Below are 23,680 nucleotides of genomic sequence, written 5' to 3' on the forward strand. Positions count from 1 at the left end.
AAAAACCATAAAGAGAAACAAAATTTCCCACTCTCCCTCAGTAATGACGATGGAAATGAAGTAAATAAAGCACCATGAGGGCTCAACAGGAAATGACAACAAGAGTGTTGATAAAAGCTGAGGAGGGAGAATTGAGATGAACGGTGCGGTGTTGGTTATCCGTCCCCTTAATGTCGTTACGATTTCACCCTTCCTTCCTCACTCCATTTTCCCCATTCTTTTCATTATTTGTTTCCTCCTGTCGTTTCTTTTTCATTCATGGGCTTCCCACTCCCTTTTAACCGTATGTATGTATGCATGTATGAATAATATATTGCATCTGTGCGTGTTTTGCGTTGGGAACAGAAGTAACTCGCCATTCTTTTTTTTTCATCCTTTCATTCTCCCTGAGCATGTGCATGCGCATTTGTGTGTAAGATGCGGACGCACACGGTACTCACATTCACCTTCGCTTTGTTCTTTGCGTTGGACGCGCATTGTTATGCAAAGTCTGCCTTTTTCTCATCGGTGCCGTCCCTGCGGACGCCCCTTCTCTGCTGCGCATTTCCTTCAGGATTTCTTCCACTCCATCCAGCACGTCTTTTGTCGTCACGTGGTTCGCAAGCAATCCGTCACGAATGAGCTCAAGCTGCTGCTGCACCTGCTGGGCGTGAAGTGGCGAGACAAGAGAGAGTGGCGAGAGTTTCCGCAGCAACGTAAGCACCTCCATAAAGAGCGGCTCACCGTACATGTACACACACTCACCGTACTCGCGTATCAGCTGAAACGCAAAGCCAAAAAGCCAGGACAACACATGACCTTTTTCCATTGCCTGCTTTGCCACAGCGGAGGAAGTAGTGCAGGCAAAATGAATACATTGCAGGAACTCCAGGCGGATTTCTGCGGAAGCAGCCACCATGGAGACAATTACCATCATCGCCTGCAGAGACTCCGATCCAAGGAGTGCCATCATATCCCCATTTGTCTGACACCCAAACTGAATCAAACGAAGAATGAAGTTTAAATGAGTGGGCGCTTCCGATTGCAGTTCCCGTGCTACCTCCGCAAAAGCAGCGGCAACATGTCCGCTTGTCCTGTTCTGAGTTTTTTCCTGACGTTTAATCATCAGAGGCGTTGTGATGCACGCGAGGGGGAACGACGTCAAGAAGTGATGAAGTGGAACTGGATTTGAAAAGGCCTCTTGTGTCTCAAGCAAAAATCGCATAATATCGTTGTGCAATGGATAATCCGCATTGGAGAGGGGATGGAGCACCATCACTAAAAAGGCAGAGATGGGGGCAGGGAGTCGTGGACAGTTCCATGTGAATTCCCCTTCTTTTCCTTGCGGATATTTGGCCCGCCCCTTCTTGCTGGCCAGCTGTGTCAGTTTTAATCGAGCAAAACCAACAACAATGCGTGTGGGGCCACTTGGTGTCCATACGGCAGACAATGCCGCCGCGCCCAAGCGTCTGAGCTGCGGGTCCGTAAAGGACAATGACCGCAAAAGAAATGGAATGCATTTAGTTCCAATGTTTGTTCGCGGGAGTTGTTCTACTGGCAAGGAGAGCACGGTGTGGAGAAGCGGCAGTAAATAACGTGGATCCATGACAGTTGTCGCGGTGAGTTCATCAAACGACGCCAACATGATGTCATCCTGCACCGAGAATTCTGGAAAGAGGCTTCGAAGAACCTCCCAACCCGCGTCCACTTTTGCATTCACCAAGATTGTGTTGTGTAGACGTGCAGGGCACTGCAACGCCGCCGTAACCACTTCCTCGTCTGTCCACATGTCCACAAGAAGAGACAACATATCAACCTCGGGTGCAACATGAGGAGTTTTTTGGTGATCCATGATGAGAAACCGTTGGTCCAGCATTTGCTGCGGCACCAGAATGCCACTAAAAACACGTAAACTTGTCGCCGTTTGCAATTCAACCAACGATCTGTCGTGATCCTCCTTCTCCGCATCATCTTCGCCTTCCATGGCAAGCCGCATTTCCCCCGTATTGTCACCATAAGGATGTGTCACAGCACCCCGCTGTGCCTGTTGCAGGTAACAAAGAGTAAGCAGTGTGGTGTACCGTATGCGATCCATCGTCGAAACCGTTCCCGAGTATGTGCGCAAGAGAAGTCGTGAAATGGCCTCAAAGGTTTCACTCTCCAGGTGAACTTGCAATGCGGACCCAATAACTGCACGCTTAGCATGCCCATGCAGCAGCAACCGCGTGGCTGCCAGAAGAAGGAGAAAAAATCCCGCAATTTTACCTTCTTGAAGGGAACGATCGAGTAAAACACGCGTGACATCTGTTGCATCATTCGCAATGTTTTTCAAGAGGTACTGGCTACAGTCAAGAACACTGCAATAAGCCTCGTTCGCACTTTCCGGTTCGCTGATAATTTCTCCGCTGAGTTCATGGAGGCATCGTAAGAAAAGTCCCGCCAATTCCCACCCCAGCGAGGCGGATAGGCACCAAACGGACGGAGGGGACATTTTGTCTTCGCCAAAGTGCCGTCGCAGTGCATGAACGTCACCGGTGCGGGCGATGGTAAGCAGCATCATTTCCTCCTCTTCGACATCTGTCGCTGGCATCGGCGACCGCAGTGTTCGGCAGAATTCGAGAAGTTGATCGTGAATAGGCCGCAGGGAGCAATGATCCTTTTCGGCCTGCAGCATCGTCAGTGCGATGCGCCGCTTGCCGGACTCATCGTTGCGTGCGTTCTTGAAGACAATTGGTAGTGTTTCCCTCATGCGTTCGCCGCGATCCGACCACTCACACGCGACCCGCTCCGTGACTTTTTTAAACGCCGCTACGTGCTCCTGCAGGTCGACTGTCCAGAAATCATTCCCACCGCCTGTGGCAGCGCCCGTCGGCTCCCTATCATCCCTCTTGTTGTTACATTCATGCCATGACCTCTTATTCTCCTTCTGCTGCTGCTGCTGCTGCCTTCCATCATTTCCCCTCCGCACCACCACAGTGCCTTCGCTGTTGCTTTTGTTATTGGTGTTATCCTTCATTCCCACAGCACTGCCGCCATTCGACGCGGATTTCACCTCGGCTTTGGCCACAAAGGTCCGGGCGGCGCAAACGATGATGCCAGCATCTCCCAGCATCAGCTCGTGCGCAATGCGATCCGCGGCCTTTGACAGGCTTCGCTGCAGCAAATAATTAATGAGATGCACAAAGCACGGAATCGTTGACTCGTCCATCGCCGCAAGCCACAAGAACGCCTCCTCCAATTCGCACACAAAACTCACAGTCACACCGTGCACAGTCCACTGCATCAATCGCGCTACCCACGCCCATGCCAATTGACCCTCCTCATCACACGGACTGCGGTGCTTTACAGCCCACAGCATTACACTCAACAAGAGAGGCCACTCCAACACCCCCTTTTTTGCACCACTCATTGTGACGTGGTGCAGCTTTGTCATCGAGACGCCATGCGAAAGTGCGGATACGAGGAGCGAACAGAGAGCGGACACGCTTACTGCTGGCCAAGTTGTGACCGCACCTTCACCACGACGCAAGGCATCCTCAATAGGATTGGCACACGCACAAAACGTTGGAAGAAATGACGGAACCGCACTCAGCCATGAGATGCGCAGCTGAAACACTTCCCCGTATAATTCCATAAGAAGGAACATACGTTGGGACAAAAAGAAAGCCTTCTCCTCAGGTCCCCGCGTGGTGTTTCCATTTGCGTTGGACGAGGAAATCATCATGGGATGAAGCTGTTGCGTCATTCGATGCCAAAACTCTTCCCGACGAGGAATAGCCTTCAGCAAGGCAGATTGCAATTTGGCATCAAATGTTTCCCACTCTTGACGGTTACCTTTATTCTTTTCATCGTTCGATTGAACATCCTGCAGCTTCGCCACGAGGCGTTGAATGGCTTTGGCCCTTGTAAGGATGGCGCATGTTAACTGAATGGAAAACAAGAGCAATAACAAGTCACTGGACCCATTGATGAGACGATGCACGTACTCCGCCACCCATGAGGGGCATATTTCATCAGCCACATGTTCTGAACTCATTGAGAAGAACCTCGTCGCACTCGCCTCCACTTGCACTAGCCTTGCTTTGCCAGCAGCCAAATGGTACGGAATCGGCGTGAGCATGGCGCGAGTCATGAGATTCAACGTAGCCACCGTGGCGGTGGTGGAGGAAATACGGCTCGTGCCGCCCTCTTCTCCAAGATGACTGGAGACACGCGTGAAAAAGGGTCGGATCAAGTCCGGTGCCTGGTGCAGTATAAATATTACCAGGCGTGCCGATGCCGGAGAGCTCTTTGGCCGCAACTGACGCAGGATGAAAAAAAGCAGGTAGTTCGGCATCCCCCTGTCCTCTGCCTCAAGGCGCATCACTTGATAGTCGCACGGGGATTCCAGCAGCTCCACCACAATTCGGCATAAAATGCCGTACGCGTATTCCGACACCAGCGCATGATCAAGAGCCTTCACAAGCAGACGGATGATGTTCTTCTGCGCCAGAAGAACCGATCGCTTTCGCGTCGCCGGAATATTTCCCTCCACAAAATGTTCACCAAATACACGAAGGGCCGCACGAGCGATGTCGAGGCCCTTTTCAGTGCCCTCCTGCAACAGCTCCGCGGCATCCTCCAGAAGGTGGGTGAGGTACCCGTGCGCGCAGACCACAATCTCCACGGTGTTCGCGTGCGGGGAGGCAACAAGGCTTATAAGAAACTGCGCCCGTGCCACTCTAACGCGTCGCAGCGAATACGGCAGCTGAAGAGAGAAGCACGAAAGGTGAAGCGGCACCGTGTTCCCAAACCGGGAGAGAACCAACTTGGGGAGGCTGCCTGCAACAACCACAAGAAATTGCAGTGCAGCCATCGTCACAGGCAGCATCGCATCGGAGAGAGACGCAAGTCCTTTTCGCAGCACCCAGAACGACTTGCCACGACACATCTCTCGCAAGGCACCTGAACGCGCACCCGCGTTATCAGACGATTCCACCAGCTGTGTCACCGTCTGTAGCGCCAGAGCACATAACTCCCGTTTCTGCATCAATTCCTGAAGCGCCAAGAGCCCCTGCGGATGAAGCAGGAAGGCGGATGCAAATGTCCCGTCGGTCTTCGCGTGATGGCGAATCTTCTCGAGACCCTCCGTGACAGTGGCCGCATACTTGGAAAGCAAGTAGCCCACTAATGGCTCGACTAACGCCATGCCTCAGCAGCACTCACACAGTTCCCCCTTTAAACACCCACACCAACAAGCTGCCAAATTCAAAGCTACGTATTTATTCTTCAAATCAACATACGCAACATTTAGAAGCAAAAGTAAAAAGTACAAACGAATCCTCAAAAAGCGCATAAGGAATTTAGAATGTAGAAAACAAACATAATAATAAATAAAAAAATGAGTCTCTGACAAATAAGTGTGAAGAAAACAGCAAAGATGCTTCACAACGGTAAGCAGTAAAACAATATAAGATGTCATGCGCCACCCATCGCTAGGCCTCATCCGCTTTCGGCATGAGGTCGTCCACGGTCCGTGCTTTATCAAACATTAAGTCATATACCTGCATGCCTTTCATGTTCGTAAATTTGCTAAGCGATTCTTTTACACAATCCTTCTCCAGGTGCTCCTTCCGAAGCACGTCGAGTAAAAAGAGCTTCTTTGGCGGTGTTGGGTGCTCCCCCGGGAGTAGAAGACTGGTAGAAAGCACAAGCTTCTCGGGAAGGTTCGGATACATCATGTACCAGCCATTCAAGCACATGTAGTAGATGAGGTACTTCTTCCACGAGGAATTGTATTTCCACGAGTTGCTTACAGGAGTCAGTGCCCCTTCCGGTCGCTTTACGGTTGGGTCCCTGTTCTTGTCCTTCTCAAAGAGCTCCCGGAACCTTCGCCAGGGCCCGGGGAGATACACTGCTCCCCAGCTGCAGGGTTGTTGGAGGAGAAACGGGGCGTAGTCATTCTTCACATGGACGCGCCTTCTCGACAGCTCGTCAAATATGGGCCGAAACAGACCAAAGCCAATGAAGCGGGACTCAGTTTCTATGGCACCCTGGGCGCCGACTGGTGCGTAGTGGGCAAGTGCATCGTATACCCAGGAGAACCAGTACGGTGAAACCACCACATCGTCCTCAAAGAACGCGGCCACCTCGCGGTCACTCGTTGGCTGCCACGCCTCCATGATCGAAATTCGGAGGCCAACGTTTGTCAGCCGCTGGTGTATTTTGTACTGACCGTAAGGCCACTTGAAAGTCCTGAGAAACTGCAGAATGCCGGATTGCTTCTGCTGCATCTGGAGGCTTTCATGTTTTCTGAAATCCACAAACACCTCCAAGGTGAGAGAGCCAACAGGTGCCTTGGAGTAGTCTGATTCCAACAAGGAATACAGCGTCTTCCTGAGTCCATCTGGTCGTGCGTATGCAAAGACAAAGATACGGTACTCATGGCTCGAAGGGCCGCTGACGGTGTTTGCAGCAGTAGTGTTATCCCGTACCGCCAAGTTTCCCATGCATGGTGTACTATTACGCATAACCAGAAGTCCAAACAATATCTGGAATGTGAGGAAACAAATGATGACAAACAAATATTCCACTGCCTTTTTGCGCCATATGAAGCGTCCGTGCATGTCACGACGGCGCATGGGCACTATATATATATATGTTTTTTTTTTTGTTATTATTATTATTATGATTATTATTATTATAAACAGTTATTCCATTGATAACTAGATACTCTGCTGGGGGAGAAAAAAAAATTAAATCGGTGTTGAAATTGCCTTTACATTTTGATACATTTGAGTACATGGCGCGGCAGCAAAAAGAAGATAAGCATAAGTATGATTATACGTGTAATATTATATTACAAATATGTTTATTTATTTAACAACAACCACACCTAAGAATTTGTAAAAGTCTGCGGTTACACTCCCTTCTGCAAATGTTGTGCTACGGGTTTGACGTCACGAATGGCGACAATAGCGCGATTTTTTGGCGTGACGCAACGAGGAACGTACGAGACGGTGAGGGCATGATACCCCAACTGTCGAAGCCAAAGTACACGTCCGTGGTTGATGACCGCCTCTGCCATGAAGGCAATGTCATCCATGCATGGCAAAAAATGTTGCAACTTTTTCATCTTTTGATGCCCCATTTTCACCGGGTCGCTGCAGCATTTCACTGGACGCGTAGAGGCGGTAAATTGCTGGTAGCTCGATCGATTCCAATCTGTGAGCCGCGTCCAACGATTCCAGGCCATCTCCGTCTTCACACCGGCTGCGCTGTGGAGGTATACGGGGTTGCAGTACTCCACAAAATTGCCCTTGTTGAAGCAACAGGGAACAAGCACCATGATGCGAGGCAGCCTATCAACAAACTGCAGGTGGTGTATGCATGTGTCGATAGCAGTCCCGCACAGATGCTTCGCAATCATAGTACAACGATTAAAATTTAGCGGGGTAGATTTCCAGTTGACATCAGTGAGGCGCTGACGAATGCGGCACAGTGGATGTTGACGCGGAACACGTGGCCGGCGCCTCGACGGTTCCACCCAGTGCGGAAAGTCGCCATTGTCAATGGCATGTTTTGGGGTGAAGGGATCCACAACGATTGACTCACAGCGAAATATTTCCGCTAATTGGGCTGCGAGAAACCCATTGCCACCGCCAACATCCATGATCGTCTGAATTTCCTCCTTTTCGTCACCCATCCAAGAAAAAAGCGACGCCAGCAGTTCACCGATGCCAATCTCCTGCGGCAAATTCTCCAACTCGTGAAGCGGGGAGCGGTCCGGCAGCATCAGCGTGTAGTCGTCAATAAGTTGAGACCACCGCCCGGCCCCCACCTGTTCCACGTCCTCTTCTCTCCTGATTTGCTCTTCGCGGCCAAACGCACAGGCGTCTTTAATGGCGCCACCAAACACGTTGTGGGCCGTCATTCCAGCCTCGAATCGCCGGGGAAATGATCGATTGCACTCCGCAGCGCGCGCACGCGCCAACTCGCGCACGTACGTCTCCTGCAGGGAAGAAGACCACATCTCTGCCACATGTGAAGTCTGTGGCGCCTCCAAAACATCGGAAAAGGTTTCCGACAGCAAGCGGAGCAAATTCCCCTCACAAAGGCCTGCAAGGGCTTGCAAATGACTACAAGCGAGTGGGCCCTCATGCGACAGAGACGGTGGAACACCCACCAGCGCCGACGCCAACTCCTTGCGTCGCACGTCCAGTGGCGAGGAGGAAGCCGCATGGAGAGCATCGACCAGCAGCGGCGTGACAAACTGGAGGGCAGCACGCGTGCCGTGGTATTGCTTCCTCCGGCACCTCACTGAGGTATGCGAGCAGACACGGAGACTGCACTGCATTCCTAACAATTTTTTCCGTGTCGAAGGAAAAAATAAAGCATCACCCCAGCACACAACTCCCCACCAAAGCTGTCTTTCACACACAAACAAACGTGTCACGGAATGCTCCAACAACAACAACAACAACAAAAAGCAAAAACAGAAACGCGCACAACACATCCATCAGAGAGTGTGAGAAGAAAAAACCCCGAGCATTTGGCGTTTGAAGAGCTCCCCCTTCAAAAGTCCAACAACAAGAAAAAGAAAAACACAAGTACAAAGAAACAAACAGATATAAAGATATATATATATATATATATCTAGATAAATAGGTAGATATAGGTCTCAAGAAATAAAGAAGTGGGGATAAAAATCGCAATTCGCGTCCCATGAAAACAGCGCCCCCCCAAAAGCACAAGTTTTATTTGTTCCTGCCCGCGACCATGTCGAAATGTGACGGCCTAAAAAACTGGCAATACCATCGTAACCCAGTGAGGCGGCACAATGAAGCAGTACAAATCAGAAGCCATGCTCCGAGGGAATTGCACTGGAACTTCCGGACACGTCGATCGCGTTGCCCTCTGCTTCCTTCAACAGCAGCAATAGCCGCTCTCGCCTCATGAGCAACTCTCGCCGAAACGCTTCTTGATCAGCCACGGAAACAGCAGAAAGAAACTTACCGCTTATTGTGTTAACTTCATGGCCAATTTTATCTATGGTTTTGAGAAGCAAAGCTTGAGAGTTTTTCGATGTTACTCCTCGGCGCCACGAGCTTGATGCCGTTGTTGTCGCTGTTGCTGCAGCACCGGCCGTTGCATTTTCCTTTCGTGGCACCTTTGCTGGCGGGGCGTACAGCGAGCTGTGGTCATCATGAGCCCTCTCCCCCTCGTGAATGGCCTCGAGTGGCACATCTGCCACACCGTCAAAGAAGTCCTCACGCCGCTTTAGTACACCAGAGGCGGCGACGCTTGAGACCAGCACATCCTCCAGTGCTTCCAACATCTCTGCGTCTGCCCGCTGGGTAGGGATACAGAGTTCCTCCCTCAAGTCTTCTAAGATACGTGTCTGCTGCTTCGTCAACCGTCCGCCACTTCGCATGCAAATCACGCGGCATACGCTGCGGTAACAGAGAAGCTCCTCCTCACGCGCACCCTTGTAAAGCTCAAAGGAAGGGATCGGTTGCAGCTTCAATAGTGAGCGTTTTGCGGCCTCTGCGCTCGTGTAGATGGCGTCTGCACCGGTCCCTGGGGCGCGCATAGATGGGTGCCACTGGGGCATGTGTATTTCACTAAAAGCGGAGAATGTAAACAGCAAAAGCAGTACAGAATAATAATAATAATAATAATAATAATAATAACGCGGAGAAGTGAACAACAATAAGGCCTTTCCCCACCCTCTTTCTCCCTCTCTCTTTCTTTGTTTCTCTCTTAATAAATAAATAAATAAATGAGAAAAATCATGGAAATAAAGGGAATTCCACAGATGCCCCTCTCTTCTCAACTCGACCCGCTCACGCATCAATTATTTACCCCAACGAAACAGCACCGATAAAAATGTTTCTGGCTCTAACGGAGAATTATCGTTATGTGTGACCAGAAAAGAACGGCACACGCAGATGCACGAAAGGCTTTTATGGAAGGGGTGCCGTTGCCGTGATGGTTCCATCAAGAAGATCGCACAACCATGAATCCATCGCCGCGTTGGGGGGCTTTACTGTTGCCTTCATCTTTCCTTGTCTTATGGCGACAACCGTTGGTTCCTTGGCTTCTGTTGATGAGCCTTCGCCCTTGGAGGTTTCTTCTCCCTGCGATCTTTGCTCGGAAAGCCACGAGTCCCAACGTGGGTCTGTTGGCGACACAAGGCGTACTGTGAATCGTGAGTCTTCCGTAATGGGAGGAAGGGCCGGCATCTCCTCTTTGCCATTTTGGAAAAAGAGAAGAAGAAATCCCTTCGCATCCTTTGCCGCCTCCAAGTCTGCCGCAGTGAAGGGAGAAACTTCCTTCTTATTTGCCCTGCTATTGGTTGCATTACCGTCTCTGTTTCCACCGTTATTGGCGGTTGCACTGCTCGTGGTGAAAGCCGTGGCTCCTCCGTTGCGGTTGGTACTATTGCTGTTGCTGCTGTTGCTGTTGTTGTTGTTGTTGTTGCCCAAAAGATTGAACCGGTTGAGAAGTTTGTGCATAATGAACATCATCAAAAACGGATAGGAGTTGGAAAAAAATGGGTAAATAAGGCTGAAGATCCATCGGGAATTGATGTAAAAGTACTGCATATACGACAAATGAAACGGCTGGGATGTCATCAGAAGCGACAAGGGTGTTTTGAGGCGAAGTGGGGTACTCTCTTGTTCTTCTGATAACAGGTTCGAGAGCGCCCTCGCAATTTGGCTCGGCTCAGGTTCAGGGAGAAGAAAATGAAGATTGTACTCATCGCCATCCACAATGGCTACAAGCGTGTCGGGTGTCGGTGTTGCTAGGGCCTCCCGCAGTCCAGCCTCACTATCCAGGCACAAATACCCCACCGAAAACGGTTTGTAATTTCCCTGTAGGGCGTTCTTCCAAGTTTCACTTGGCGGCTTCACGCAGCTCTCACGCAACCACAACAGACAATGCCGTCGACACAGTTCGTAGAGAGACGTTCCCGTCACATATTTCATGTTTGCCATTCCTGGGTGCCGTGGGGGCAATGCATCGCTCAAAAAAGAGTCAGCTTTGCGATAGGAGAGAGTGGCACTGACGCCAACGTTGATTCTGCTGCAGTTCATTACGACTTTTGACTCTCCAATTGATTTGGATGTCATGTCAGTAACGCGGGTAAGCTGCTGCAAGGATACCACAATGAATTCCGGCTTCGGTATCACTTCACCGTCACGACCACGCATCTCCACCGTCTGCTCGCAGTGGTTCTCCACAAAACCAATAAGTGCTTCCCGCGACACGGAGCGAACTACGGCCACACCCTCATATTTATACGACAGGGTGAGAGCAATGGACTCCACGGTCAGCGGCGGCAAAAGAACGCGAACGGCATCCGCACTACCACGTTCCTCTTGCAGCCACTCCAGGATATACTGTGTATTATTATTCTCCACCTTCAGAGAATTTATTTCAATGTATTTATCGTAAAAGAAACTCATGACAAAGTCCAAGAGCGATGTGAAGGCGTTACGCCCACTCCGCGAGCTCACCACAGTTTTTAGATGGGGCATTGCCCATTTCTTCCCATCAATAATGGCGTATATCCCAATCTCGCCTTTGTATGAGATGCCAAGTGCATCTAGCAGCTGTGGGCCTTCCGTGGAGTAGGCGTCAATGCGGAACATCTCCACGACGACACCTTCAACAAGACTCGACTGCGTCAAGCCCTCCCAGGTGGAGGCAAACCAGCGGCAGGATTTGCAGCTGTCATCGTACACCTGCAGGAGAAAAAGTCGATTTCCACGGAAGTTTAGTATCCGCTGCAACACCGATAGCGATTCCAGCTGGTGAGTCTTGGAGAGAATGGGCGACTGCTGATGAAAGTATTCAAATATTTCCTGCGCCGTAAATGACGCGGAGTCGAAGGCCTCTCCGGGGATTTTTCCAAAAGCGTCATAGTCCTGTCGCTGAATGTCGTCAGACAACACCTTGTACGCCTGCAGCACCTTCACCATGTACTCCTTTGCTGCCTCCTTTGCCTCGTGCGTCTCCTGCATGTCCGGGTGATGCTCGCGAGTGATCTTACGAAAGGCCTTTTTGATTTCGTCCTTTGTCGCTCCCCGACCAACACCAAGGCGCGCGTACAAGTCATCGTTATTGGAGTAGGCAAACAGACGAGCTTCTGCCGGGGTTGAAAGAAAAAAAAGCACCAACAACGCCACCAGGAGCAGCAGCAGACGCGTTGTTAAAAAATTTTGGAGTCGGTTCATTTCCCTTTTTTTTTTTTTACTTGTTTCTGTGAGGGGGACGCTCCTAACTTCAATGTCTTCTGCGATGCGTACGTGTCGTGGTGCTACACACACTGTGATGTACACTCATGGCGGTGACGCGCAAAAACCACAAAACGAGAAAAGAAAAAAGAAAAACAAATAAACCACAAAAACAACGAAAAAGGAAGACAATCAACGCCATCGCTTACATGGACACACGCACAGAAAGTGGGAGAAATCGTAAAAAAGAAAAAAAAAACAAAAAAGAAAAATAAAAAACAAAAACAAAAAACGAGAAGGCAGACATCTTGGCTGGGCGACGGCTGTGGCCGTGCCAGTGTGTGTCTGTACATGGCACCGTCTGTCGTCCTGGTGCGTGTGAGGATCGCGTGGCAGGACCACTGTGAAAAGGCACAAGCCCAACCAGAACAAATGCATGGACGAGACCAAAAATAGAGGGGGATAATTAATAGGGCCAGAAAACAAAACAAAACAAAAAAACAAAGTGGGTTCACTCGACTGCAAAGGTGAGCAGCTCTTTTTCTGTCTCTTGCCTCCACTGGAGGTGGATCCCCATTTCACGATCCACCTTCTGCTGGAGGCCGGCAAGTGAATCGGCTGCGCGCTGCAACAATTCCGCGTCCAGTCCCGTTGATGCCATCAAAGAACTCAACGCAACGCTCTCCCGCTGCGCCTCCTCCTTCTCCTCGTTCCTTTGGCACTGCAGGAGTTGCTCGAGAAGGTCGTTTATTGCGGAGGCTCGAGTGGAATCTTCCTTCTCCACCGCCTCGTTGTTTTCGTCCTTCCCGTTGCCCTGTCCTGCCGCCCCCGCCCCCATCCCATGGGAGGCATGATTCACAATGGCGAGTGCACACCGATCCATCTCGTCACACTCCTGCCGCACCGCACCTTCGAACTTCTCACAGACCTCGTGGAGAGCGACCAGTCGCGTTTCTTGTGTTCTCTGCTCACCCGTGGCGGAGGTTAGGTGGCACAGGGCTTCCGCTCTTTGCTGCTCCTCAACCAGAAGCGTGGTGTAAAGTTGCATCGCTTGAGTGTGAAGAGTCGTCCACTGCGCCTCCATCTCCGCCGTTTTGGCCTCCAGCTCGACCTCTTGCCTCGCCATATCGGTCTCCTTGCTCTCCACTGCGGAGCGGCATGTGGCCTCGCACTGCATGTGCACAGTTGACGTTTGTAATGCCTTTTGCCAGGAGGAAAACAAATTTTCATGCATTTCCCTTTCTCTCTGTATTGTGATAGAATCCTGTTGCAGGTTGGACTGAGCATCTTCAATCTGTGCATCCAAGACAACAACGCGATCTGATATGAGCTTTACCAACATGAGCTGCTCTTCCAATTCTTTGGAAAGGTCACATGATGCCGCGACAACTTCTCGCAAGGAGAGTCTTAAGCGATGAACGGATATCCAGCGTGACCGCGCCATCTCCACTCGCTCGCTTGGAACAACAGCGCAGCAAAGACCCACATTTTCACCTTCGCCCTCAATGGTCTTTCCCACACCGACAAGATTGTCAATCTCACGCATGCAGGCATCCGCATAAATGTCACAATCCTCATCCAAACTATCGTAGCCGTAGACAAGTGTGGGTGGCGGTAGTAGTTCGCGAATAGCGCCCAAGGCATCATGAGAGAGCAGCTGCTCACACACATGTAGTGCCGTCGCACACTCGTGTTGCTGCTTCCACACCCCACGAGACCACTCCAGCAAAATATCTGCAAAGCCGGAAGGAGTTGTCTGATGTGTCTCAATGTGTTTGATATGCTCCTCCAGAACAGATTGACGCCTTCGAAGATCATTCGTTGCCGTCCGCCACTCATTCGGTGCCCGTCCATGAGTCCGTTCATGGCACCGTTCCAGAAGATGCACAACGTTACCACCCTTTGCTGTGTACTGCGTTACGAACTGATGGAGTGTCATAGCAATCTTCTCAGAGGAACGCCGTACGCCAGAGAAAACACCCTGATCCTCCTTCATTTGGGCGAGCATTGTGTGGACCCCTCGCAGCTGCTCCTCACGTTCCTTCACGCGGCGCTCCTCCGCTTCAATCCTCGCCTCCAGAATTGCCTTCTGCTCCTGCAGACTGTTGATGGTCGACTGCACCTGGCAGTTAAGCTTCTCCACTACTTCCGCCTCAGTGGTCAGTGCAGACACCATTGTGAGGTCCTTTGTGCGCTGCTTGAACATCGACATCGCGGCGTGGCGCATCGCGGCAAAGTTTTCCTCCACCGTCACCTCCGCCTTGCTGGCGGCAGTCACAGAAACGGCGGTGCGCTGCTTCGGCTGTTGTTGTTCCGACATGGAGGATGACGCCCGCAAAGTGCTGTGCCTCTCCGTCAAAAGACCACACACACAAGAAAAAAAAAGGGAAAATACAAAGCAACAGCAATAAACACTAAGAAAGAAAGGCAAAACAACAACAATTCATAATATATATATATATCAATCCATTGCACTGCAGTGTGCATGGGGGGACGGCTTGCTGTTGCAACTGGACGTGCAGTCACGAATTACATTTTAACGCCGTCATTCCATTTCTGTCATTTGGGGACCTTTTTACCTCTTTGTTTATTCTGTTTTTTTTTTTTCTTTTTCATGGCATAAGTGACGCATCAGAGTGCATCCCGACCATCGCCTCTTCATTATTCCTGCCGCCGCCGCTTCTTTCTTTCCCCAGCGACCACTTGCTTCTCCAGCCCTTTTGGCAACGCCGGCGCCCGCAGCTTGACGCAGAAACGCTTTCCGCTACTGTTGCCACCGACTGCTGTTGGGTCATACATCGTTGCATCATCCTCGTCCTCACTGCCAGCGCTATGCAAATCGTCCGTGTCGCCACGATGAGGCTCCTCTTCACAATTTTCGTTGCCTGCACACTTTGCCTTCTCGACACACTCACCACCACCACCGCTTGGGCCTACAGCAGTGTCCTCGGCAACATTAGTGCTGACACTAGTACTACTGACCTTCCGTAGAAAGGAGCGCCGGGCAAGGCTGTAAGACTCCCGCGGGAAGCCGCTGTCGTAGAGAATAGTTGCGGTTGCTTTCTTCCTTGTGAAGGGTGAGGCGGAGCCAATAGACATCCCACTCGTGCCATGACGGGCGCCAGATTTTGCCTGCAGTTGCTCCTCCAACTGTTTTTGTTGGTCCATCTCAAGGCGTTGACGACGTTTTGTCTCCTCTTTCCGCTGCATGAATTTCATGCCACTGAGCATCTCCAGCGTCTTTGTTTTGTCCATCGCTGACAAAAAGAAAAAGGAACGGGGAAAATACACACGCCACGTCCAAACCCTCCTTTCCCCACTCCCCGCCCACACACACACCAAAATAAAGATTTAGGTGCGGTTATGTACACAAATGTATTGCAACCAATTTCAGTAAAGTTTTTTTTTTTTTTCTTCTTCTTCTTGAGGACCTTTTAAGTGGAATTTGCCCCTCCAGTGAGTTTCTGTGCGCAGATGATAGGGAGTCGTCGGAGGTCCTGGCGGTCGTAGAGGCAATAAAGAAAAGAAAAAAAGGAGAAAGGCACATATCCACAAATCAATAAATAAAAATACATACATACATTACACAATACATGATAAATAAAAGGACAATTTAAAGTCCACAGATGCTGCCATTTTTTATTGGCGGAACTCCACCGTCACTATTCCTTCTTTTCTTCCTCTTCCTCTCTCTAGGCCTCGTTTCCACTGCTGCAATGAACTCCACTTGTGACGTTGGTCGTGCCAACACACCCTCCAAAAATTTTCACAACCACGCCAGGCCTTCTTGATTCGTTTCCCGGAGTCGAACGGTTGTACCCTCTTCTTTCGAGTTTCAAGTGTAATGTTTTTTCGTTTGTTTTTTTTCTTCTCCCCCTACCTCTTCTTGTCTGTCATGCATGAACAGGGGTAAAAGAGAGGCAAAGAGAGAGGGAAACAAAAGGAGAGAGGGAAAAAAAAAAAAAAAAGGATTCGGTGGCAGGGGAGAAAAGGACATAAATTTACATAATCGTTGACCGCCTTACATACGAGGAACAACGCCTTTTTGAATACCGTCCCGCATCTGTGGCATGGGTCTAAGGTTCTTGTATGAAGGCAACTGCAGGCGTGGGGTGTTGTTAATGGGGAATCGTGGTGGTGGCTGCTGCGACAGGACGCGGGGTTGGACGGCAGCTCCGCTCAGCCGCATCCCACCGACCGCGTCTAGAGGAAAGGATGGATCAAAGACAACATTGTGCGGCGCTGAAAATTCTGTCATCCTCGACAGCTCCGCCTTGTCACGCTCCTCCTCCGTGACCTCCTTGTCATCGAGTGTCATCAAAGCCGGCAGCGCAGCAATTGTCTGCGAGCGGTAGGGCGTTTTGCGTGCCACGGCATTTCCAACGAGCGTCACGTTGACAAGACATGAGGCGTTACGGAGGTCGTTGAGGAGCAGCCGCAAATCGCTGAGTCGGTTGGAGCCCAGTCGAAGCACCTCAAGGCGGGTCAGCGGCTGAAGACCCTCCGTCGAACGAATGTAATTTTCCTCCGCGGAGATGTCTGTCAGCTGCAAATTGCACGCAAAACAGTCCCGTCCAAAACCCCGCAGTTTGTTATTGTCAAGCAAAAGTTCTCGCAGCTCCGTCAGTCCCTGGAGGCCCTGATCAACGCTGATAATTTCATTGCCCTTCAGATTCAAGAACTGCAGCCGCGGCAACAGCAGGCCAAGCGAAGAGACGTCCGTGATGTGATTGCTCTCCAGCGAGAGCGAACGCAACCTCTCGAGGTGCTGCAGCGCCTCGCCGACAGGGCACTGCCCCAGCCGATTGTGGGAGAGATTCAGCGCAACAAGACTCTGCAGCGACATCAGCCCGTCGATACGAGAAAGACTGTTGTGATGCAGATGCAACACCTCAAGGCTAACAAAGGGCTCCATCATTGCGACCTCCCGTAGCCCGCAGAGCGAGAGGTCCAGCTCCCGTACACTATTCCATTCACTCGTCAGTCCAACGCGCTCAGCAAGTAATTCAGAATTTACCCGCCCCGCAAACACATCCCTGGCGCGCTGCTGTTCCAGTTCCCCTATGGGTACCCCATCCAGCACTTTAAGCTTGGGGAGGTTGTAGATGATGTAGTTGCGGTACTCCTGCCGTTGCTGTTCGGCGTCGGGCTGAAAACCACAAGGGTTGCCCGCTGCATCGATTGACGCAAGGTTGGACAGGCGGTGCAACGAGTACAAATCACGCACCTCGGCTATCAGATTTCTGGAAAAGTAAAATTCCTCCAAAAGGCCACAGTTCTGCAGTCCAGATACGTCGGTGATGGCGTTTTCACCAATGGAGAGAAAGCGCAGCTCACCAAGCTCCTCCAGGCCCTCCGTTCCGGTCAGCCTGTTTCTTGAAATGTCCAAGGACAACAACCGCATTCCACCAAGGGGCTTGGCTGTTTTCACCAGGTTGTCGCTCACATTCAACGTCTTGAGGTGCCGCAGCTCCGCCAAAGGTGACAGATCCTCAATGGCATGCGATTTCAGATACAAATGACGCAGCTGGTGCAGCACCGTCACCCATGCTAGATCACGCATCAGACTGAATCGAAAACAGAAGGAACGGACGCTCCTTAAATTAGGTGCTGAAGGATCTTTCTTTGCAGAAGAGATCAAATCGCGTTCCTTTTCTGTTTTTTCCATGAGGCTAGCAAACACATGTTCAAAGGAACAAATTTTGACAGCATCGACAGTGTTGATTTGGTCCCCATCACTGTAGTTCATGAATACACCCAATTTATCCTCCGCCAGCCGTTTCCGTTCCTCCTGGATAATATATTGCAACATCCCCTGATTCAGTTGAATGGTGCGTTTCCGGCGTATTAACAAGGACGCATGCCGGAAGAGAGAAATTCCATTAAGGTGTCGTAGCTGAGGCAACACGGCAAGACAAAAGACTTCAGCCATCTTGTCCTCCATCCACGGGTTATGGTGCATGTCAAGAGATTCTAGCGATGGCATGCCATCGCGGAGCTGAAGCAGGCCCCCTAATACACAAAGTTTGTTGAAACTCAGGCAGAGCGAATGAAGCACGGGGAAATGGGCGCTGACAAGCTCCAGACGCTCCAGTGCGTTGTTGCCAAGATCTAAAGTTTCCAAGGAAGGTGCCGCAAGCGCAAGAGATTCCCACGCAACGGAGGCTATCTTGTTTTTTTGTAGAAAAAGTTCCTTCAAAGAGCTCCATGTGCTTGAGGCTTGAAGGGATCTCGGGATACATGTAATTTTCTGGTTTGACATGTTGCAACACACCATGGGAGATTCCGTACAACATGTTACCTGCATTTTATACGCCTCAATCATTTCATTCGTAAGGGCTTCATTCGCCTGAAAGGCAGTTACTTTTAAGCGACGCAAGTCTTTTGCTCGCCGCACCGCACTCTCCGTCTCCTCAGTGGCAAACACCTGAAAGGTTTTCGAATTCAGCCACTGTAAAAAGGAGAATAATGGGTAGCCAACCGTCCGTATATCGTTGATGCTATCCTGTGATTCTCCTGGCAAGAGTTTCTCCATGAGTGCATGGAGTGCGGTCAAATCATCGTATACGGAAAGAAAGGAATTGGTGGAGAGAGAAACTTTCGTGGTGTACGTGAATTCAATCACATACTCCGGTAACACGAGGGATTTGTCAAAAACGTGCCACGCCTTCACGGATGCGTCGTGTGGGGCCCCACGGTAAATGGAAAACACCTCTTCGCCGTATTGACGTCGTGAGCATCTGCGCCGCTCGCTTTTCATGAACGGCACCTCCCCATTGGTTTCCCTGTCAAGGGCGGCACCCATTTCTGACACGCACTTTCCCAAGAAAAGTCGGGACACGACCAGTTGCCCAGAGAAGGCCTCGTGTGCTAATCGGACACCATAAATGTCGTGGTTTTTCTTCGTCATCGACATCAGACGCTCCTGGTCAGCGTAGTACAGACTGTTTGTGAGTGGCACCCCGTCGTCCTCTGCGTACAGGCCACTGAAGCCATTGATCATAACTTCACGAAGAAAGCAACGTTGTTCACTCAAATGTTTGGGTATCGCACTGAAGAGTCGCACCAACGCACGACGGTTTCGGGTTTCTGCAAGATCAATGTCAAGTTCACGCATTCGATTGTCAAAGCGTTCACGAAGTCCCTGAGACATGATGCGAAAGACTCGATTCACCTTCACCCCAGTGACACCCAAACTTTCATAGAGTTTTGGATCAAACCGAGTGGAGATTAACTCCTTTGCATTCACAAACCAATTCTCCTCCTGTGACCCCTCTTCTAAGCGGATGTTGCCGCATGAATGAAGCTCCAGTAACAATCGTTCATGCAAAACATCGGACTCAAACACAGTGCGCTCCTGCGCGTCCAACAGCTGGCGTTCAAGTCCCTCCAGTTCCACTTCTCGCGTATCCCGTGCCCGTAGTAGCTTCGAAACATGCTCTTTTTCTTCCTGTATTACCGTCTGGCCTGAAGAAGACCCCACACGTCCAGATCCATTTAACTCCATTATCTCCAAATTTATTTGGCGCAGTGCCTCACGTGCTTCATTCCGCTTCGCCTCGGCTTCTTTTTGCACCCAATCAAGAACAATCGAGAGATTCCTATCAAGAATCGCCCGTCGCATACTATAATAAATACTCTTCTTTGCATACACCGACACTGCAAGAGTTCTTTGCTCCGCCGTGATGGCAACACCGTCCAATTGCTCCAGTTGTAGCAGGTGACGCAGAGAAAAGGTCGTGTAGTTGCTCAGGTGACAAATGGGGGAATCCCCGTACATGGGGTCGCTAAACCAAAGTTTACGTAGTGACCTGAGCACATCCAAATACGTGAGTTGTCCCAATAAATAGATTTTATTATTCGACAGATTTAGTTCCTCGATGCTTCCTGTGGTAGATGTAAAGGCATTTTCGAGTGTTGCAATTTGATTCGAGGCAACCCAGAGGGATTTCAATTGTGGCAACGCGTTCAGCCCCGTGATTTGGCGCAGGCGATTCCCACAAAGCCACAATTGTTGCAATTGAGGGAGATGAGGCATGTTTTCCATGGTTTCAATCAAGTTCCCCTGTAAGAAGAGTCGCTGGAGACGTTGCATCTGCTGCAGTCCTTCAATCACACGAATGTTGTTTTCATTTAGCCACAATTCCTCCACATGGTGCAGATAAGTAAGATCCCGCATGTTCTCAAGTCCGACGTGGATGATTTTCACAACGGTGAGGTATGGAAATAAGCGTAGCTGCGGAAGCTCCGGGGTGGACAGCAGAAACACCTCCATCGTCTTGAATTCCTGTGGGGCCTGAAGAAACTCCTCCACCGTCCAGCCACTATTGTCGCACAGGAGTTCCACCACCTCCGTTGTTTCATGATCCTTCATGGCTTGCCGAATGGCACTTCGCAGGTGTTCCACGACGGCGGGGGATGCCCCTTCACGTTGCACAGAAGTGCTGTCATCCTGTTCATCGGCCATCGTTCACTCTCCCCCAAACACAACCCCCACACTCAAAATAATAAAAGAGGAAAAAGAAATAACAGGGAAAAACTAACACAGTCACAGAGCGACGTTGGGGAAAAAAAAAGAAAAAAAAAAAAAAAAAAAGAAAGAAAACAGGACCCTCGAAGAAGGCCTTTTACTCCACACCCTGTTGGCTCTGCAAGCTCCAGGGAAAATTTCGGTAAAAGATATTTCTAAACGTTGGTGATGGGTGTTGTTATTTTTGATGCTGCTGCTGCTGCTGCTGCCGCTGCCGCTGCACCAAACGGAGGTCCAATTAATCAATTTAAATAAATATAAATTGATAACTCTCTACAATGTTCACACACAGAGAAAAATAAAATTGATTAAAGAAAATCACCACGAGTCGGCCATTCAAAACAAACAGATAATAAACGTACTAATAAAAGTACAACAAAAACAACAAGAAAAAACGAACAAACAAAAATCCTCGTTGCCATGGTCCGAGACGTTGATTCCTTAGAGATCGGGAGAATCCTCCAATCTCGGGTCAATCGGTAGACCATTCTTATCGCAACCCCCCGAACTCCGCTGCCATTTTGTACACACCAACTGCCGCGCCCTTATCGCAGGGTGCTGCTTTGCACTTTCCTCAGCGGCAGTAAATATGGCGGACACCAGTTCCTCCTCCTGCTCGTCTAGCAGCTCCTCACAGGTGGAGATGAGAAAAGACGGCATCCAAGTTCCAAGAACACGACCAATCGTTTTACTTTTGGTAAAAAACACTGAAGAAACCTTCGCATCCTTCATCTCTAATCCGTACAGCAACGACACTTCATGACAAAGTTGCTCAAACGCGTCTACGGTTTCAAACTCCTTCGGATGGAAGTCCTGTATTGTTTTCTTTCCATCTTGTGCCGCCCGCTTCTTACGCTCCAGGTGGTCCTCAATGACGGGTTTCAGAAGGTGAATGGCATGCTCCACAACGGCACCACATGCGGAGCACTTCAGTGGTAAGTACAGTTCGGGTACTTCGGGGTTCGGCATGGCCTTGATGACGGGATCATCCTCATCTATTGGCGTCTCCATAGGTTCATCCCACTCGGTGTTTCCCAAACTGGAGGCTTTTCGCCTTCGACCGTGGGCGGGGGACGCGGCGACGCACACCAGCAGTCCCAGCAGCAGAAGCAATGACAGCGGTTTCTCCCAATACATCCCAAATCCAAAAGTATACATGGTTATGTGCGTCTATATATATATATATATATAATTACAGTGATGATGCAATGGCTGTAAGAGGAGAATGGCAACAATAATAATAATAATAATAATAATAATAATAATAATAATAATAATAATAATAATAATAATAATAATAAGACGCCAGTGAAACATGCAAAACACTTTAGACGCCAACAACAGAAGACCACGCGGGTAAGAGGCCAACAACAACAACAACAACAAACTCACAGTCAAAACGAACTCGATAATACCGTGGAAAAAAAAAGAAAAAAAACCACTTTTCTTGGCGCCTCTCAAACATCCTTGGAGGATACGGCCGATGAGCTCTGTCGCGGCCGAGGCATAGAGACAAACGACTTCCCCTCCTTGCAAGACCAGTAGGAATAACTCGACATGGAGCGTGAACTCAACGCCGCAACACCACTACCGATACGAAACGCACCTGGTGTCGCGTTCAACCGCGCCGCCGAGGGGCTCCTGTTTTCGCTCGACAGGACTTGGGGGTCATGTGGAAAAGGCGTGAGTATTTCAGGCACCTCTCGGGCCTTCCACGACAGCGGCGTAGTGGAAGCAGCGGAAGCCGAGGTCGCATCCGCAGCTTTTCCATTGCCCTCACCATGTGTGTGCGCCTCATTCACGATCATATACTTCATGAGATGTGGGCCATCCTGCAAGTCGTTTTCCTCCTCAGCGTCCCCACTCCTCCCTCACTGCTTGCAGGTGGCACCTGAGCATCCGACGCGGCCTGGGAGAGAGCATTTGGATCCAGGAGCGTTTCTTCCACTTCCACCGAAAGGATAGCAGGAAGAAACGAACTTTTCCCACTGGCCTGGGACATTTCTCCCGTATTTTGCTGCTGCGCTTGTTGTCTTTGGGGTGCTGGTGTTGTTGTCAAGAAAGGCGACTCTCCAGGGGGGGACGGGAGCGAATGCAACGCGGATAAAAGGCCTAGCGGGGTTGAATCCTCCCTCTCCTTTTTTTTCATGCACGTCTCATTACTTGTCAGGCCCCTGCGTGGGTAAAGCTCGTAAAAGCCTGACTCCGCCATCATGTTCGGCGACATGAGCGAAAAGGAGTAGTCGGTATTGTACGTTGACTGCGACAGGGGGTGGCCAACAGAGCTATCCTTCACACCCACCGGCAGGAGCGGAAGAACTACATCGTAAAGCATGAGAGCCGCATCATTTTCCCGAAAGACGACGATGTACGCTCGTTTGCCGCCGCCCTCACGATCAACTTCCATCTCAATACTGTTCTTCTCCGCGAAGAGGACGATCCGAACAATATCTCGCAGGAACACAGTGACGGTAAACGCAGACGAGGAAACACGGAACAGAAGCCGGTTGAAGTACAGGCTGATCACCACACCATCGGCCGCAATGACAGGGTAGGGCACCTCCGCAATGATGAGACGTCCCCAGATGCTCCGCTGGTGTTGTGGCAAATGCTCCTCCTGTTTCTCCTCACTGCCGTTCCAGGCGTCTAGGAGCGATACTGAATTCATTTACCTCAAATTACACTAATCAAGTTTTTCCCTTTTGTATGCGTGTGTATTTGTGTATCTGAAGAGCAAGAAAGGAAGAAAAGAACAAAGAAAAAACGACACCACAGGCCAACCCCCCAAAAAATAACAACAACAACAACAAAAAAAAAAGGGGGGGAAAAAAAAAGGGGCGCTCCACACGTGAGTCGCCAAACGGCACAGACGACAAGAAGCACCAATCCGGCAAACGGAAAAGGAAACAAGAAGTGACGTAAATATCAGTAAATATAAACTCTTCAAAGT

At 50.2% G+C, this 23,680-nt stretch overlaps 10 protein-coding genes across 10 annotated transcripts, besides 19 other annotated features; all 10 read right to left on the reverse strand.

Moving 5' to 3' along the window:
- Positions 1-16,252: part of a sequence feature (heterozygous, non-Esmeraldo-like haplotype) that runs on past the window's edge.
- Tc00.1047053504131.140 (hypothetical protein, conserved) lies at positions 443-5,167 on the reverse strand (the record flags this gene model as incomplete). Its single annotated transcript, XM_810435.1, has 1 exon — positions 443-5,167. One exon carries the CDS (start codon positions 5,165-5,167, stop codon positions 443-445), a length of 4,725 nt encoding a protein of 1,574 aa, XP_815528.1.
- Tc00.1047053504131.130 (hypothetical protein, conserved) lies at positions 5,454-6,599 on the reverse strand (the record flags this gene model as incomplete). Its single annotated transcript, XM_810434.1, has 1 exon — positions 5,454-6,599. The coding sequence occupies one exon, from the start codon at positions 6,597-6,599 to the stop codon at positions 5,454-5,456; it is 1,146 nt and encodes a 381-aa protein (XP_815527.1).
- Positions 6,629-6,662: a microsatellite.
- On the reverse strand, positions 6,878-8,314 carry Tc00.1047053504131.120 (hypothetical protein, conserved; the record flags this gene model as incomplete). The annotated part of the gene is made up of 1 exon (XM_810433.1): positions 6,878-8,314. One exon carries the CDS (start codon positions 8,312-8,314, stop codon positions 6,878-6,880), a length of 1,437 nt encoding a protein of 478 aa, XP_815526.1.
- Positions 8,423-8,443: a microsatellite.
- Positions 8,586-8,634: a microsatellite.
- On the reverse strand, positions 8,813-9,571 carry Tc00.1047053504131.110 (hypothetical protein, conserved; the record flags this gene model as incomplete). Its single annotated transcript, XM_810432.1, has 1 exon — positions 8,813-9,571. The coding sequence occupies one exon, from the start codon at positions 9,569-9,571 to the stop codon at positions 8,813-8,815; it is 759 nt and encodes a 252-aa protein (XP_815525.1).
- Positions 9,619-9,650: a microsatellite.
- Positions 9,686-9,721: a sequence feature (GA-rich).
- On the reverse strand, positions 9,924-12,200 carry Tc00.1047053504131.100 (DnaJ chaperone protein, putative; the record flags this gene model as incomplete). The annotated part of the gene is made up of 1 exon (XM_810431.1): positions 9,924-12,200. The coding sequence occupies one exon, from the start codon at positions 12,198-12,200 to the stop codon at positions 9,924-9,926; it is 2,277 nt and encodes a 758-aa protein (XP_815524.1).
- Positions 10,402-10,440: a microsatellite.
- Positions 12,443-12,492: a microsatellite.
- On the reverse strand, positions 12,712-14,520 carry Tc00.1047053504131.90 (hypothetical protein, conserved; the record flags this gene model as incomplete). Its single annotated transcript, XM_810430.1, has 1 exon — positions 12,712-14,520. The coding sequence occupies one exon, from the start codon at positions 14,518-14,520 to the stop codon at positions 12,712-12,714; it is 1,809 nt and encodes a 602-aa protein (XP_815523.1).
- Positions 14,862-15,455, reverse strand: Tc00.1047053504131.80 (hypothetical protein, conserved; the record flags this gene model as incomplete). The annotated part of the gene is made up of 1 exon (XM_810429.1): positions 14,862-15,455. The coding sequence occupies one exon, from the start codon at positions 15,453-15,455 to the stop codon at positions 14,862-14,864; it is 594 nt and encodes a 197-aa protein (XP_815522.1).
- Positions 16,113-16,171: a repeat region.
- On the reverse strand, positions 16,222-20,667 carry Tc00.1047053504131.70 (hypothetical protein, conserved; the record flags this gene model as incomplete). The annotated part of the gene is made up of 1 exon (XM_810428.1): positions 16,222-20,667. The coding sequence occupies one exon, from the start codon at positions 20,665-20,667 to the stop codon at positions 16,222-16,224; it is 4,446 nt and encodes a 1,481-aa protein (XP_815521.1).
- Positions 16,253-16,306: a sequence feature (areas merged during assembly that could not be assigned to a particular haplotype. This can correspond to areas where the two haplotypes were merged or to regions with more than two copies in the genome that were merged during assembly.).
- Positions 16,307-17,185: a sequence feature (haploid, Esmeraldo-like haplotype).
- Positions 17,186-17,399: a sequence feature (haploid, non-Esmeraldo-like haplotype).
- Positions 17,400-23,680: part of a sequence feature (areas merged during assembly that could not be assigned to a particular haplotype. This can correspond to areas where the two haplotypes were merged or to regions with more than two copies in the genome that were merged during assembly.) that runs on past the window's edge.
- Positions 20,768-20,805: a microsatellite.
- Positions 20,919-20,951: a microsatellite.
- Positions 20,967-20,994: a sequence feature (AT_rich).
- Tc00.1047053504131.60 (hypothetical protein, conserved) lies at positions 21,172-21,888 on the reverse strand (the record flags this gene model as incomplete). Its single annotated transcript, XM_810427.1, has 1 exon — positions 21,172-21,888. The coding sequence occupies one exon, from the start codon at positions 21,886-21,888 to the stop codon at positions 21,172-21,174; it is 717 nt and encodes a 238-aa protein (XP_815520.1).
- Positions 21,902-21,921: a microsatellite.
- Positions 21,961-22,031: a microsatellite.
- Positions 22,096-22,116: a microsatellite.
- On the reverse strand, positions 22,544-23,398 carry Tc00.1047053504131.40 (hypothetical protein, conserved; the record flags this gene model as incomplete). The annotated part of the gene is made up of 1 exon (XM_810426.1): positions 22,544-23,398. The coding sequence occupies one exon, from the start codon at positions 23,396-23,398 to the stop codon at positions 22,544-22,546; it is 855 nt and encodes a 284-aa protein (XP_815519.1).

The sequence above is a fragment of the Trypanosoma cruzi genome, genomic scaffold (assembly GCF_000209065.1).
Source record: "Trypanosoma cruzi strain CL Brener 1047053516987 genomic scaffold, whole genome shotgun sequence".
Classification (NCBI taxonomy): Eukaryota; Euglenozoa; class Kinetoplastea; order Trypanosomatida; family Trypanosomatidae; genus Trypanosoma; species Trypanosoma cruzi.